Raw genomic sequence first — 13,667 nt, 5'->3', positions numbered from 1 at the left:
AAAATCTTCATTCTGCCATTTACTTCTTTTGTAGCATCAAGTCCTTCATTCTATCTCTAGAAAGCATTTAAGCTATAAATAGATATTCTAACTCTTATTTACTTGATGTTTCTTTTTCAGCATTGCTCTGGTTCAAATTATTTGTCTATAAATGAACATCGTCTGAAATGAGGAAATCATAAGACGTTATATTGTTCGTGTTATTTTATGATGAGTTTCTGCTCTATGGTACTTTGAAGGTATATTATACTGTAGCTTACTCTAGCTTTGCCTAATAACCCAAGCTGTAGGTAATTTTATTGTATCCTATTGACTTTAATAGGTTTGACAAATACTGAACCGGCATTTAGAATTGACTTGCAATTTAATTCTAGGTCATCTATTTTACATTGAAAGGGGGAAGTATCAACAATGTAAACATATATTCCATTCGGTTTAACTGTAAGGACAGCTACGGAGGGTTTGTTTGTGACAGTAAAATTTACTTTATGCCAATGGTGATTTATCAATACATGGTCACGGTGATGATACATTGAACAATGATAAGGAGGTAAGACAGACTGAATTTTGGATAGGTAGATGATTTGGCTAGACCACCTTACCCCCCTTGGAAAGGATAATGGGCATTTTGGTATGTATGTAAGTTATTGATATAAAGATCTATCTTGGGTATTTGTTCAGTTGTGTACATGGACGCGATATAGCGTTAAAAAATTAAATATTAATTTTGTAAATTATAATACATGAACGTAATATGGGATTTTCTTGGCGGAAATAAAAATTAAAATACCTTGCTACAAACAAATATACTAACGAACGAAGTCACTAGGATAAGATCGGGACGCCATCTTGTCGTTTGTCAAGTGTTGTCTGCCTGGTCCAGTTGAGGCCTGGTGTATGCCCTCGGTACTTCCGCCAGTACCTCGCGAAGTATATATTCTTGAAGGAGCTGAAATCCATGCATTCCTTCTAGCCATGAAAAACCTATACAGTATACCCCATAATTAGAAAGAGTGATTGAACAGGCCGCCAACATCCATGACGATGATGATGATGACGACGATCAGGATGACCTTAAATTACATGTACAGATTTACTAAATACGTGTTAGGTTAGGTTAGGTCAGACTAGACTGGATGAATTTATCATCCTTTCATTTCTTCAATGTCAGCATCTATCATAACAAACATGGCGTACCATTTGTTCGGTGCTACTTCAATACTTATGAAATCTGTTTTAGCAGCATTTATGTTTTTTATTTCTGCCAAGAATGCATATTATATTGATACATTATAGTTTCCAAAATTAATGATTAATTTTCTAATGCTATATTGCGTCCATGTACACAACTCAACTGAACATTTACCCTATCTTGTGCCTAACTCCTTCCAATTTCTATTACATGGTACTTTATATATATATTACATACTATAAGTGCAGAGAACAAATGGTGGATAAGTAGATTAACTGAGTATTAATTATGTTCCTTGGAAGACAAGAAGTTGCCACAGGACTAGAAAATTGCAATTGTAGTACAGTTTACAAGGGAAGAACCTCTGAATTAAAGACCAGGATATTGGACCAGTACAATAATTAAATTGCAATAGAACATTGTGAAAGATAGATTTTGAGAGTTATGGAGGATGTATGTGAAAGAAAGGGATTAATTATGTATACTTGCTTTTACTCAGAGCTCTTACATGCCTCAGTGCCGCCCCCCCTGGGGCAAAGTTCTCAGTGATGCCCCCCTCCCTCCCCATCACCACTTCCCATCTCCAATATCCCTTACAGCCTGTTTTAGCTATTGGCTTGTGAAATAATTAAACGGATTTTAAAAATTTGCTGAAAGGATAACAGAAAAATATTTCATATTCCATTGATTCTAATGCAGAATTTGTATATTATGGTAAAATATTCAGGGCTCCTTTGACCTTTTTTTTTTTTTTTTATTATAATTATTTTGTCAGCCTTGTGGGTGGCATGTCCAGACTATAATTAATGCCTCCCATAAATGTGCTGCCCCAGGGCATATGGCTTCCCCCCCCCACCCATGTGAGGGCCCCTGACTAAGGTACAGATCCATTTGGAAATTAGAAAATGTTGGCAGACTTGAAGGAAGCATATTGAATTGGATGAAGGATTTCCAGAAAGACTGATTCATGAAAACAAATAAACCAGTCAAATTGGAGAGGTGACAAATGGGGTTACTACAGAGCTCAGTGTTGATGTCATTTATTTTATATTATTTGTTTGTTATTATTTGTCTGTTTGTTTATTATTATTTGCTTGATTTTCATTTATCATTAGTTATATGTCAATTTATTATTATTTACTATTTACCTGTTTGTTTACTATTTAACTATACCTATGCAGTTATTTTATTTATTATTATTTATATTACTATAGTTTTATTAATTTATCTATTTATTTATTTATCATTATTATATTTGTTTTTTGCATCTGACCTAGTTACGAACCAAAAGGTCTCCTGTTGGCATGCTCCTTTTTTGTAATCCTTTGTAACATTCTTTATATATATATATATATATATGTATATATATATGTGTGTGTGTGTGTGTGTGTGTGTTTATATCAGTGCCGTGATGATTGGAATAGACAGCTATGCTAACATATTTACTGATAATGCCAAGAGCACGGAAAGAGTGATTTGTGAAGAAGATTGTAAATTTCTGCAAGATGACCCTCGTGAATGAATTCTGGTGTGGAAGGTGAGATTCAGCGCAAAGAAACGCAAAATCTGGACCATCATTGAGATAAGATAATCATGAAAGCAAATGATGGAAAGAATCTGTAAGTCTTAATTTGGGATGTGTCACTGGAGAAATATACAGAATAGAGAGAGAGATGTACACTCTTAATAGAAATAAGTGAGATTTGATCATATGAGGCTTCTAGAATCAAAAGGGTAAATACCATGTCTCCTTTGTATGGAAATGTAGTTCATAGAGCATTTGATGATAAAAGGCCAAATGGCATGATGCCGGCATTTTCCCCTTTCTACTAGATGCCTCATATGAGAATATGATGAAATTAGTAAAATATGATCCACCTCAGATTTCAAAGGATTACAAAGGCAAAGCATGCCAACAGGAAACCTTTTGGTCCATAACTAGGTCGGATGCCGAAAAAAATATAATAATGATAAATAATAAATGAAAATTATAATAATATAGGTAATAGTAAATAAGATAAATGCATAGGTACAGTTAAATAATAAACAAACAGGTAAATACTAAATAATAATAAATTGACATATAACTAATAATAAATTAAAATCAAGCAAATAATAAACAAACATGGAAATAAAGATAAAAGAAAAATAGAATTGAAAGGACACCAACTGAAATGAGTCCTAGCCTGCTTTAAGAGACATGGAAGGAGAGTCTAGAAAACTAGGATTGTCCATAGAAGAGTGAAGAAAAAGAGGTAATATAATAGTCATCGTTAGAATAGAAAAAAGAATACATATATATACCAAAGGCTTTTTTCCCCCTTACAAGGATCTGATTGTATGGGATGAAAAAAACATCAAGAGAGTATAGCATGCAGCATGAATAATGACAAAGTGGTCAAGAAAGCAAGTGTTCACAAGTCGATGACTACCTGTATTAACTCCGTGATTATTTTATTGTAATTCTTTTGCAGTCAAGTCATGGAAATGGCCCGGATAGTGGTACTAGCGTGTGTGATGCAGCTTCTGCTGATTTCGACAATGATGTTCATGCAGGGCTTTCTACTCACCCGCCATGTGGTGAATGCCACTTCCACTTGCAGCGTAAGTCATTTTAAATGTGATGAACACATCCGAGCAGGGTGCAGTATCATTTGTTATCATTTTTCTGTTTGTGTATTATTATTTGCTTGATTCTCATTTATTATTATATGTCAATTTATTATTATTTACTATTTACCTGTTTGTTTATTATTTACCTAAACCATTTATTCATTTATTTTATTTATTGTTATTTATATTATTCTTACCTTTCTTACCAGTCTCCTGTTAAGCACTTTTTCCCCCTTACAAGGGAGGTAGCCAAAAAACAAAGGCATAAAATCCACTCCCACTCATTCCATTCCCACATACTCCACTCCTATTCACTCCCCTCCCTCCCTCTTATCTTGGCTCCTCCTGGATGACAGGTCATCCCTGTATCTCGCCCACTGCTAATTTATACAATAATAGTAATGTGTAAGAAATTGGCATTTGTTGACAAGTCTCATAAAAAACATCATGTGATGACTGAGCCTTTATTAGTACAACATTTCGCTTGTTAAAACTTTATCAAGGACACATAAGTAGGTGATAAAGCTGTAACAAGCGAAATTTTGTGCGGATAAAGGCTCCTCTGTCCTCACTCATGGCATTTGTTTTGAATAACAGTAACGTGTCGTACTTGTAAATGTTCCAGATATTTGACCTAGTCATTGATTCATGATTTCCATGTCTTGCAAACTTGTGCCCAGCAAGGATTGACAGTACTGTACATGTTTCTTTTCACTGTCGTTAAGCCTTGTATCTTATTGCAGGTACCCGAGGGTGAGCTGGGTGACCCCATCCCACCGATGGGTCAGACGAAGACACCGTGCGTGCCTGGTTGTTGGCAATCCGCATCCTTCAAGAAGGCCATCCTCCTCGTTGTCGATGCTCTTCGATTTGATTTCATGTGGTAGGACCTTAAGGTGTCCTGATAGGGGGCAGGGCTGTCTCCTGGTATGGGGATGGTTGGATAGGAGTTCATCCTATTGGACCACATTCTTGTGTATGTTTATGTATGCATAAAAAAATGTTTGTGTGTATGTGCGTGTTAGATGTAAAATGTTGGGTGTGTGCTATTGTAGGTGTATGTAATAGTGTATGTTTGTGTCTGTGTGTTTAGATGTATTTGGTCACTTCTTTTCTTGTTGATGTATTTTTTTTTTTATGTACATATATGTGTAAAGATGTGCACATTGGAATTGGAATTGTTTGTATATTTAGGCACCATATATGTCTGTGTACATGTTTTATAAATGTTCACTTATATAGCTACTGTTTATAGGATTAGATTTGTTCTCATTGTCTGATATCTATTCCTAAGGTTTCTTGAAATCTCATGCGCACTGGTTGTCTGCTGTTAAATTTAGAAAAATAGGTTTCATAACATTCTTTTTACCCATTTTCCTTTGCTGTGTGAATACATGCCTTGTTGTTGTTGTTGTTATTGTTCCCGAGACTATCTGGCCGAGCAATCCCACCTCCCTGAGGAACGCCATGGCTGAAACAGGGTTTTTCCACTAATTCTTTGTAGATTCCCTTCTTGGTTTACATGTTGATTGACATGGAACCAATGATGGATACTTGCAAGTGGTGATCTTATGAGATGTAGTTCAGAGAGAATCATCTTGCTGCTACGTGTCTTCAAAATTTGTCAGTGCCGTATCTCCATATGGAGGTGTAGCCCTAAGGATCTGACACTTAGTCTCTGTTCAGGATCTCTCTTTATCGACTTTGACTGTATTTCCTCTACCTTTCATGTAAGGAGGTCTGACACCTTATGATTATTACTCTCTTACTCCTGTAATCTGGTGACATAGGTGCTGTCTATACACTAACAATCCCCAGATGACAACAATACAATATCTCTATGTGGCTTATGTTCCTGCTCAGAGGTTGTGGGTCTTCTGCAAAAGAGACCAGGTGCAACGAATTGATTGATTGATTCATTGTATGGCAACCCTCCCTCTTTTGGGCTACATCAGTTTCTCTTCCATTCCCAGTCACTTGCATATCTCTTGCCCACTCCTTTCCCTGCTTGTGACAGCTCTTGCACGTAGTTCTCCATTCATCCCATCCATCCACCTTGTTCTTGGTCTTCCTCTCATACTCACTCCATCCACCTCTGCCTTCTACACTCTCTTTGCTAGTCTTTCCTCACTCATTCTTTCCATATGCTCAAACCATCCTATTCTTTAATCAGCCGTATCTGCCAGCTCTCTTTCCGCCCCCACTCTCCTCCTCACTTCATTTCACACTATCTATCCTTGTAACTGCCACCATACTTCTTAAACACTTAATCTCAATCATGTGTAGAAGTTTCCCTCCTGATATCAGATGTATTTGCATATTCATATCTGTACTTTTGTGCTCTTTTTTTTGTGTTTATGTGAGCATGCAGATTTCCATTGTTTTGTTAATGATAGAAGTCAACTTTAGTACTTTACATGAGGTTATGTATGTGAACTTGTATCACTGAAACACACTATATACACATTTGTTTGCTTCAACATTGAGAATATCTATGTATATTGTTTGTGTGTGTGTGTGTATAGACATATATTGTGTATCTATAGATGGTCTTGTCTATACCTCCAACATGCATATTTATTTTCCATCACTCAGGTATAATGAATCACTCGGTGCAGACAAAGCACCACCATATCACAACCGGATGGTGCAGGTACACAAGCTCTTGTCAAAGCACCCAGAAAACAGTCGACTGTACCGCTTTGTGGCACACGCACCCACCACCACACAGCAGAGGCTCAAGGGTCTCACCACAGGATCACTCCCTACTTTTATTGATGCCGGACTCAACTTTGCCAGGTGAGTGCGGCATCTGCACAGACTTCTCGTGCTGTGTTCAGGTCATTAAAGGGGGTGGACTACATTGTCTGAGTAGGTTGCTTGATTAGGGATGGGAGGGCTTCGTGAGGTGGTCACAGAAACAGACCCACATTGATACTGAGTTGTAATCAATGTGCATCAGTCCAGTGTTTAATCCCGGAGAGATCTTTAGGCAGGCTTGAGAACCATTGTTTACTATTGTTGGTCTGTGGGTTTTCATTTAGTGAGAATGGAGGCAGCAGTTACTATTGTTATTATTTAGTATGTGTGAGTGGAGAATGGCTGTGAGTGGGGGATGGGTGGGTGGGTTAAGGAGTATGTGTGAATGATATTTTGATGCAGGCCGAAGGGATTTCTCCCCATCTTCTCTTTTTCTGCATGAGGGGATGGAAAGAAGGGGTCACTGATAAAATGAAGTGGCCATGCTGTGGATGTGCTGTCTTCCTGCATTACTTCTGACCCAGGGCAGTGGGCGAGATGCAGGGATGACCCGTCATCCAGGAGGAGGCAAGATAAGAGGGAGGGAGGAGTGGAGTATGTGGGGATGAAATGGGTGGGACTTTGGCTACTTGTGAGGGGAGAAAAGCCCTTGGTATATGTATGTATGTATTTATCTGTTTATATATTTATTCATTTATTTGCCCTATCACTGAATCGGACAGTGAGGAAATAACTGAGGACAACTTGATTGACCAGCTGCTGCACTGTGGCCGTAACCTGACCGTCCTGGGTGATGACACCTGGGGCAGCCTCTTCCCACGCAGGTGAGTATTATTCCCAAGACCATTTAACCTCTTCACTCCGGGGCACATCGCACGTCTGGCAGCATTAGCTGCCCGACGTGCGATGTTACGTCATAATAATCGCATTATAAAAAATAAAGTCAGTGCTCAATCGTTCGTTCTCTTTCACCTGTGTATTTTGATAACCATAGAAAATTGAAGAAGCCAGTTTAGAGAGAATGGAAATTATGTAGGTACGACTACAATAAATATAATCAAGATGCCGACGTCGGCATCATCGAGTACCCACTTGCTCCTCATGCCTCCTACGTAGGAAGTGGTTAACAGGAATTTTCCCAGAAGTGAATGAAATCATGTGGTGTTTATCCGGAGCAAAATTATTGACATTCCTAAAGCATTAGAGTTTTAATTGATAAGATTTTTAATCTTTTGAACCCCAAAGCTTTCTCTAGGCTGAATAAGGGCATTGAAAGAATTAATCCCAGGCATGCCCCTCAACTGAATAAAATTGTCTGGCATCAATCAGAAATCCAGAGGTCCTTGATTCATCAAGATTGTCTTATTATCATTATTATTATTATTATTATTATTTTTTTTTTTTTTTCATTTTAGTTAGTATTAAGGGAGAGATTGGAGGAAGTGGATAGTTTTAGATACTTCGGTGTGAATGTGGCGGGAAAGGGAGGAGTGGAGATGGAGGTAGAATGTAGATGAAGAGAAGCAAGTAAATACCTTGGGGGTTAAAAAAGTGTAATGAGAAATAAACATTTGGGAATGGATGCTAAGAGGAGATTGTATGAAGGAGTGATTGTGCTGACAGCACTGTATGGGGCAGAAACATGGAACATAAGAGAGGAAGAGAGAAGGAGTTTGAATGTGTTTGAGATGAAATGCCTGAGAAGTATGATAGGGGTTACTAGGCTGAATAGAGTGAGAAACGAGGTGAGGAGGAGAATGGGGGAGGAAAGGGAGCTGGAGATAGGGTTGATGAGATGGTATTGGGATGGTTTGGACACATGGAAAGAAAAGAGGTGTGGAAGGCAGAGGTGGAAGTAGTAGATGAGATGGATGGATGGATGGGGTAAAAGGGGCATTGTGAAAGAGGAGAATGTCTGTTGAGAAAGGATGGGAGAAGACAGAAGATAGGGGTGAATGGAGAACGGTTGTGTATGGATGATGTTGTGATGCATGAGGGGGGGAGTGGGTGAGGGATGGCGGGTGAGGGAGTATGTATGAAAAATAAATGGATGTAGCACAAAAGGATTTCTCCCCATCTTCTCCTTTTCTGCATGAGGGGATGGAGAGGGGGGATCGCTGATTTAATGAAGTGGCCTTGCAGTGGATGTGTGTCTTGCGACACAGCTTCTGACCCAGGGCAGTGGGTGAGATGCAGGGATGACCCATCATCCAGGAGGAGCCAAGATAAGAGGGAGGGAGGGGGATGGATGAGAGTGGAGTATGTGGGGATGGAATGGATGGGAGTGGATCTCATGCCTTTGTTTTTTGGCTACCTCCCTTGTAAGGGGGAAAAAGCCTTTGGTGTATGTATGTATCTTTTTTTTCTCGTTTTTAATTTTAGTTATTTACTAACATAATTTTGTCTGTGATGGAAGAAATCTCTATTCATAGAGAAATTATGCTTTGTTATAATGCAATTGTCCCTCCATGGATACTGTCCTACCACTCTTAATACTGTCCTGTACCACTTCTCAGAACATACATTTCCTTTTTCACCAAAACCTATGATAGGGGAGAAAGAATACTGCTACCTAGTGGTCCCACTTGAGTCATAAAAGGCGACAAAAAGAGGACGGGAATGGGACTAAGCATCCAAATCTCTGTAGCCCCAAAGGGGGCATTCCTAGAAAAGAGCAAAGGCATAAGAGGATTTTGGAGTTTTCCAACGAAAACCCTAAGGTTTGGGTCTTTTAATGTGTGCAGATGCGGTACAGATAAGATTACAAGGAAAGAGATAGGCAATATATTTGTGAGAAGAAAGATGGATGTGTTAGCATTGAGTGAAACTATGTTGAAAGGGATGGACAAGTTTGAGTTTGTGAGTGTAGTTGGGAGGATGTGAGGAGTGAAGAGAGGATGAGGGAGAAAAGGAGTTATACTAGTATTTACCTAGTTGTAATATACGAGAGGGGAGCTATGCTTATGGTGACCCGTCTTTGTATCTCTCCACATCAAGTTTTATCTTAAAATCTTGTATAGTGTTTGCACATACTGTTTTGTTGTCTAATTTGTTCCATGTATTTATCGTTCTGTGTGGGAAACTGTTCCTTTTCAATTTTTTTCTATAACTATCCTTTTTCAGTTTTTTTCCGTGTCTCGTTTTACTGTTGTCCCACACTAACAGGTTGTTCCTGTCTAAAACTTCCATTCCTTTCATTATTCTGTATATAGTCAGCAAATCTCCTCTTTCTCTTCTTTGTTCCAGAGTTGGTAGATTCAATTTGGACAGTCTTTGCTCATATGTTAGCTCGGTGAGAGTTGGTGCTAGTTTGGTTGTTGCTCTTTGTAATCTTTCTAGTTTCTTAATATTCTTTTTGGTACTGGGTGTCCAAAGTGATGCTGCGTACTCAAGTTTTGGTCTTATTAGTGTAGTTAGTATTTTCTTTATCATTTCTTCATCCATATAAGCAAATGCCACTTTGATTGACCTCAATAAGTTGTATGTTTCTCCGAATATTTTATTTATATGCTTATCTGGTTTCATGTCCTTTCCAATCATCACTCCAAGATCTTTTTCCGAGTTTGCTTTTTTAATTCTTTCTTCCCCAATTCTGTAATCTTTTGATATTCTGATTTTACTCTTTCCAAATTCCATTATACTGCATTTCTTTATATTAAATTTTCCTTTGCACTTTTGAGTCCAATTCCATATCGTGTCCAGATCTTGTTGCAATGAGTTACAGTCCTCTTCCGTTTTTACCTTCTTTAGTAATTTTGCATCATCTGCAAAGAAATTCATATAGCACTCCACACCTTCATTCATGTCATTAATGTATACGGCGAACATGATCGGGGCCAGTACTGATCTTTGCGGGACACCGTTTTTTACTTCTTCCCAGTTGGAATATTTTTCTCTAATTACAACTCTCATTTTCCCCCCAATCAGGAAGTCTTTCATTCATTCCAATAATTTTCCTCTGATGCCACCTTTTGACTCTATCTTATTTATTAGTTTCCCATGAGGTACCTTATTGAATGCCTTTTGCAGGTCCAGAAAAGCACAGTCCGCCCATCCATCTCTTGTATTATGTCTACTAATCTTGAGTAAAAGGAGATCAAATTTGTTGTACATGATCTCCCTTGTCTGAATCCAAATTGATTTGGGTTCAGTATAGATTTTTCTTCCAGGTATTTAACCCATCTGTTTTTGACAACTCTTTCACAAATTTTTGCTATTGTGCTTGTTAGTGAGACCGGTCTGTAGTTAGATGGATCTTCCTTATCACCTCCCTTATAAATTGGTACAATGTTTGCCTTCTTCTAGTACAATGGCACTTTTCCTTCTTTAAGTGAGAGTTTAATTATATATTTTGTCAGTTAATTCTTCCATACATTCTTTCAGTATCCAGTTGCAATTCCGTCTGGGCCATGTGGTTTTCTGACATCAAAGGTTTTAATGTGGTCACTGATTTCTTTTTGTGTTACGTTTATTTCTTTCATTGCTGGGGATAATTCTCTCTATCTACACTGTTAGGTGAGTTTTCTATTGTGAATACTGATCTGAAGTGGTTGTTCATAATTTCAGCCATTTCCAGTTCTTCTGTATGTTCCTTTTTATCTTGGTGCAGTTTTTCTATTTCTTGTTTGTTTTTCAGTTTTCCATTTACATACTTGTAAAATAGTTTGGGTTCTTCCTTACATTTGTCTATTATCTTTTTTTCGTAATTTCTCTTTTCATCTCTGCATATTTTTACATATTTGTTTCTTAGTTTGATGTACGTTTGCCATTTGCTTTGTTTCTTATCTCTTTTCCATTTTTTCTTTTTTTTTTTTTGAGTGAAGAGATAGGTAAGTGTGTGGTGGAGTGGAAAGAGGTTTCTTCATGGTTAATGTGGATGAAGGTAAAAATGGGAAAGATGTGGGTTTTTTGTAAGTGCATATGGGCCTGGTAGTGAGTAGAGTGTAGAAGAAATGGAGACTTTTTGGATTGATTTAAATGAGTGCATAGAGGGCTTAGGGAGAAATGTCAATGTAGTGGTATTGGGAGATCTCAATGCTAGGGTAGATGAACCAATGGATAGAGTGGATGGGAGGTGTGGAGTGCCAGGAAAAAAAATCCTAGTGGAGAGTTGATGGTGGAGATGTGTCTAGAAAGAGAGTTGATGATAGCAAATGCGGTGTTTAGAAAGAAAGTTGAGCATAAGCATACATAGGAGAGGATGGTTGATGGAAGGATTGTAGATAGGGCTTTAATGGACTATATACTGGTAACCAGGAGAAGAGTAGGAAGAGTTTTGGGTGTATATGTTTAAGGGAGAGAGTTGGGTAATATCAAATAATTTTTTGGTGGAAGGTAAGTTGAGAGTGGAGGATAGATGAAGAAAGAGGAAAGGGACAAAAGGTAGCGAGATGCTTTAAGTAAACTGTTTAAATGAGAAAGAAAAGGAAAAGGAGTACAAGAAGAAGCTGAGAGGAGAGTGGGAGTGTATCCTTCGATGGTTACACTTTAGGGTAATGCAGGGAAAGATGAAGCCTCTTCGGGCTGCATTTATTGAAGTGAAGAGGTATTTACAGAGTGGGGATGTAATTCCATATGGGGAGAGTCCCCCTGGTGCTACAATTGTAGGGTTTAATTACACAGAAATGGCTCCAACAGTGTTTCTGTGTGAGGTCGCCTATACGTAGTTTCTACAATAATGTTTGTGGGTTAGTTGGAGGTATTATGTGTCTAGTTAGGATTAGTGAATATGCCTTGATGTGGTAGGTTTATAGTTATGATTATGTAGTTTGGTAGGTATAAGGAAATGGTTAATGATCTGTCTGGCGAGATAATTGTGGCATTAATTGGAAGGGCTGCACGATCATTGCATCACGCTTACCTGTTGTTTGTAATTTGGTGAATGTGTGTCAGCAAAGGGTTAGCAGTAATGCTTGACCTACATATGAAGTGACTGGCACCATTATCTGATGACAGCCTGTGGTAGGTTTGTGGATCACGTGTCGTGCATGTGACATATCATATATATGGTTATAGGGTTAATACATGGATACATTAGGGACTGAAGGATAGAGTAGAACTAAAAGTGGAGGAGGAATGGGGATGTTTCAAGGAGGAAGTCGCAAGGTGTGCAAAGATGGTGTGTGGAACAAGGAGGATGGGAGGAAATAGAAGGAAGGGTAGTGGGTGGTGGGATGATGAAGCAAAGAAGGTTGTAAAAGAGAAGAAATGAGTATTCACAGATTGGTTACAAAATAGGAAAAGAGAATCATATGAGAGGTACAAAGAAAAGAGAAGAGAAGTAAAATGTAAGATAAAGGAGAGCAGATGTGAAATGGGTAAGAGTATGACAGAAAATTTTGAAGTAATAAAAAGATGATTTGGAAGGAAATTAAGAGAGGAAGAGAAGGCGAATTGAGTAGAGAAGATAAAAGGTGCAGATGGAGAGATGATAATGGAAGAGAAAGTAGTAAGAGGAAGATGGGCAGAGTATTTTAAGGAGTGTTAAATGTGAAGGAGGATAAGGAGGGAAAGGTAGTTGCAGTGGGAATCACAAAGAAAATGATAGTGATGAATGAGGAAAATGGAGGAGAAATAAGATGAGATGAAACCAGTTATTGTAACGATGAGAGCAGGTAAGGCACCTGGGTTAAATGGGTTTCATGCAGTGTCTAAAAAAAGGGAGGTACAGTAATAATGGACTAGCTGGTGATGTTTAATGTCTGTCTAAAAAATGGTAGAGTACCAGAGAGCTGGAGGAGTGCCTGTATAGTTCTGCATTACAAGGGAAAAGGGAACAAGTGTGAGTGTAGTAGTTTCTGAAGGATCAGTTTGTTGAGTGTAGTTAGGAGGGTTTTGATTGAGAGGATTAGGAGAGGAACAGAGGGAGTAATTGGTGAGGAACGGTGTAGGTTTAAGACAGGTAAGGTTGTGTGGATCATTTTTTTGGTAAGGCAGATATGTGAGAAGGCTTTAGGAAAAGGTAAGGAAGTGTTTGTGGACCTTTATGGATTAGGAAAAGGCTTATGACAGGGTAGACAGGAAGGCACTGTTGAAGGTATTAGAGATATATGGGATAGGAGGAAAGCTGTTAAGAACAGTCAAGATTTTTTACAATAGCAGT

The 13,667-nt window shown here is 38.3% G+C and overlaps 2 protein-coding genes across 3 annotated transcripts in view; both read left to right on the top strand.

Moving 5' to 3' along the window:
* The window catches only part of LOC143031084 (uncharacterized), a 434,563-nt gene that overhangs the window by 212,397 nt on the left and 208,499 nt on the right, over positions 1 to 13,667 (top strand). The gene's annotated exons all lie outside the window — the stretch shown is intronic.
* Positions 121 to 13,667, top strand: part of PIG-O (phosphatidylinositol glycan anchor biosynthesis class O) — a 33,690-nt gene continuing 20,143 nt past the window's right edge. For both annotated transcript variants that reach the window (XM_076194488.1, XM_076194487.1), the window contains exons 1-5: positions 121 to 239; positions 3,667 to 3,796; positions 4,549 to 4,688; positions 6,401 to 6,604; positions 7,288 to 7,389. In XM_076194488.1, coding sequence (XP_076050603.1) covers positions 3,674 to 3,796; positions 4,549 to 4,688; positions 6,401 to 6,604; positions 7,288 to 7,389 — 569 coding nt within the window. In that variant the 5' untranslated portion in view covers positions 121 to 239; positions 3,667 to 3,673. The remainder of the gene's footprint in view (positions 240 to 3,666; positions 3,797 to 4,548; positions 4,689 to 6,400; positions 6,605 to 7,287; positions 7,390 to 13,667) is intronic.

The sequence above is a fragment of the Oratosquilla oratoria genome, chromosome 12, assembly GCF_046742065.1.
Source record: "Oratosquilla oratoria isolate Oo_2021 chromosome 12, ASM4674206v1, whole genome shotgun sequence".
Taxonomy (NCBI): Eukaryota; Metazoa; Arthropoda; class Malacostraca; order Stomatopoda; family Squillidae; genus Oratosquilla; species Oratosquilla oratoria.
Note: the sequence above shows the minus strand (reverse complement) of the source record. Positions and strands in the feature narration are given on the sequence as shown.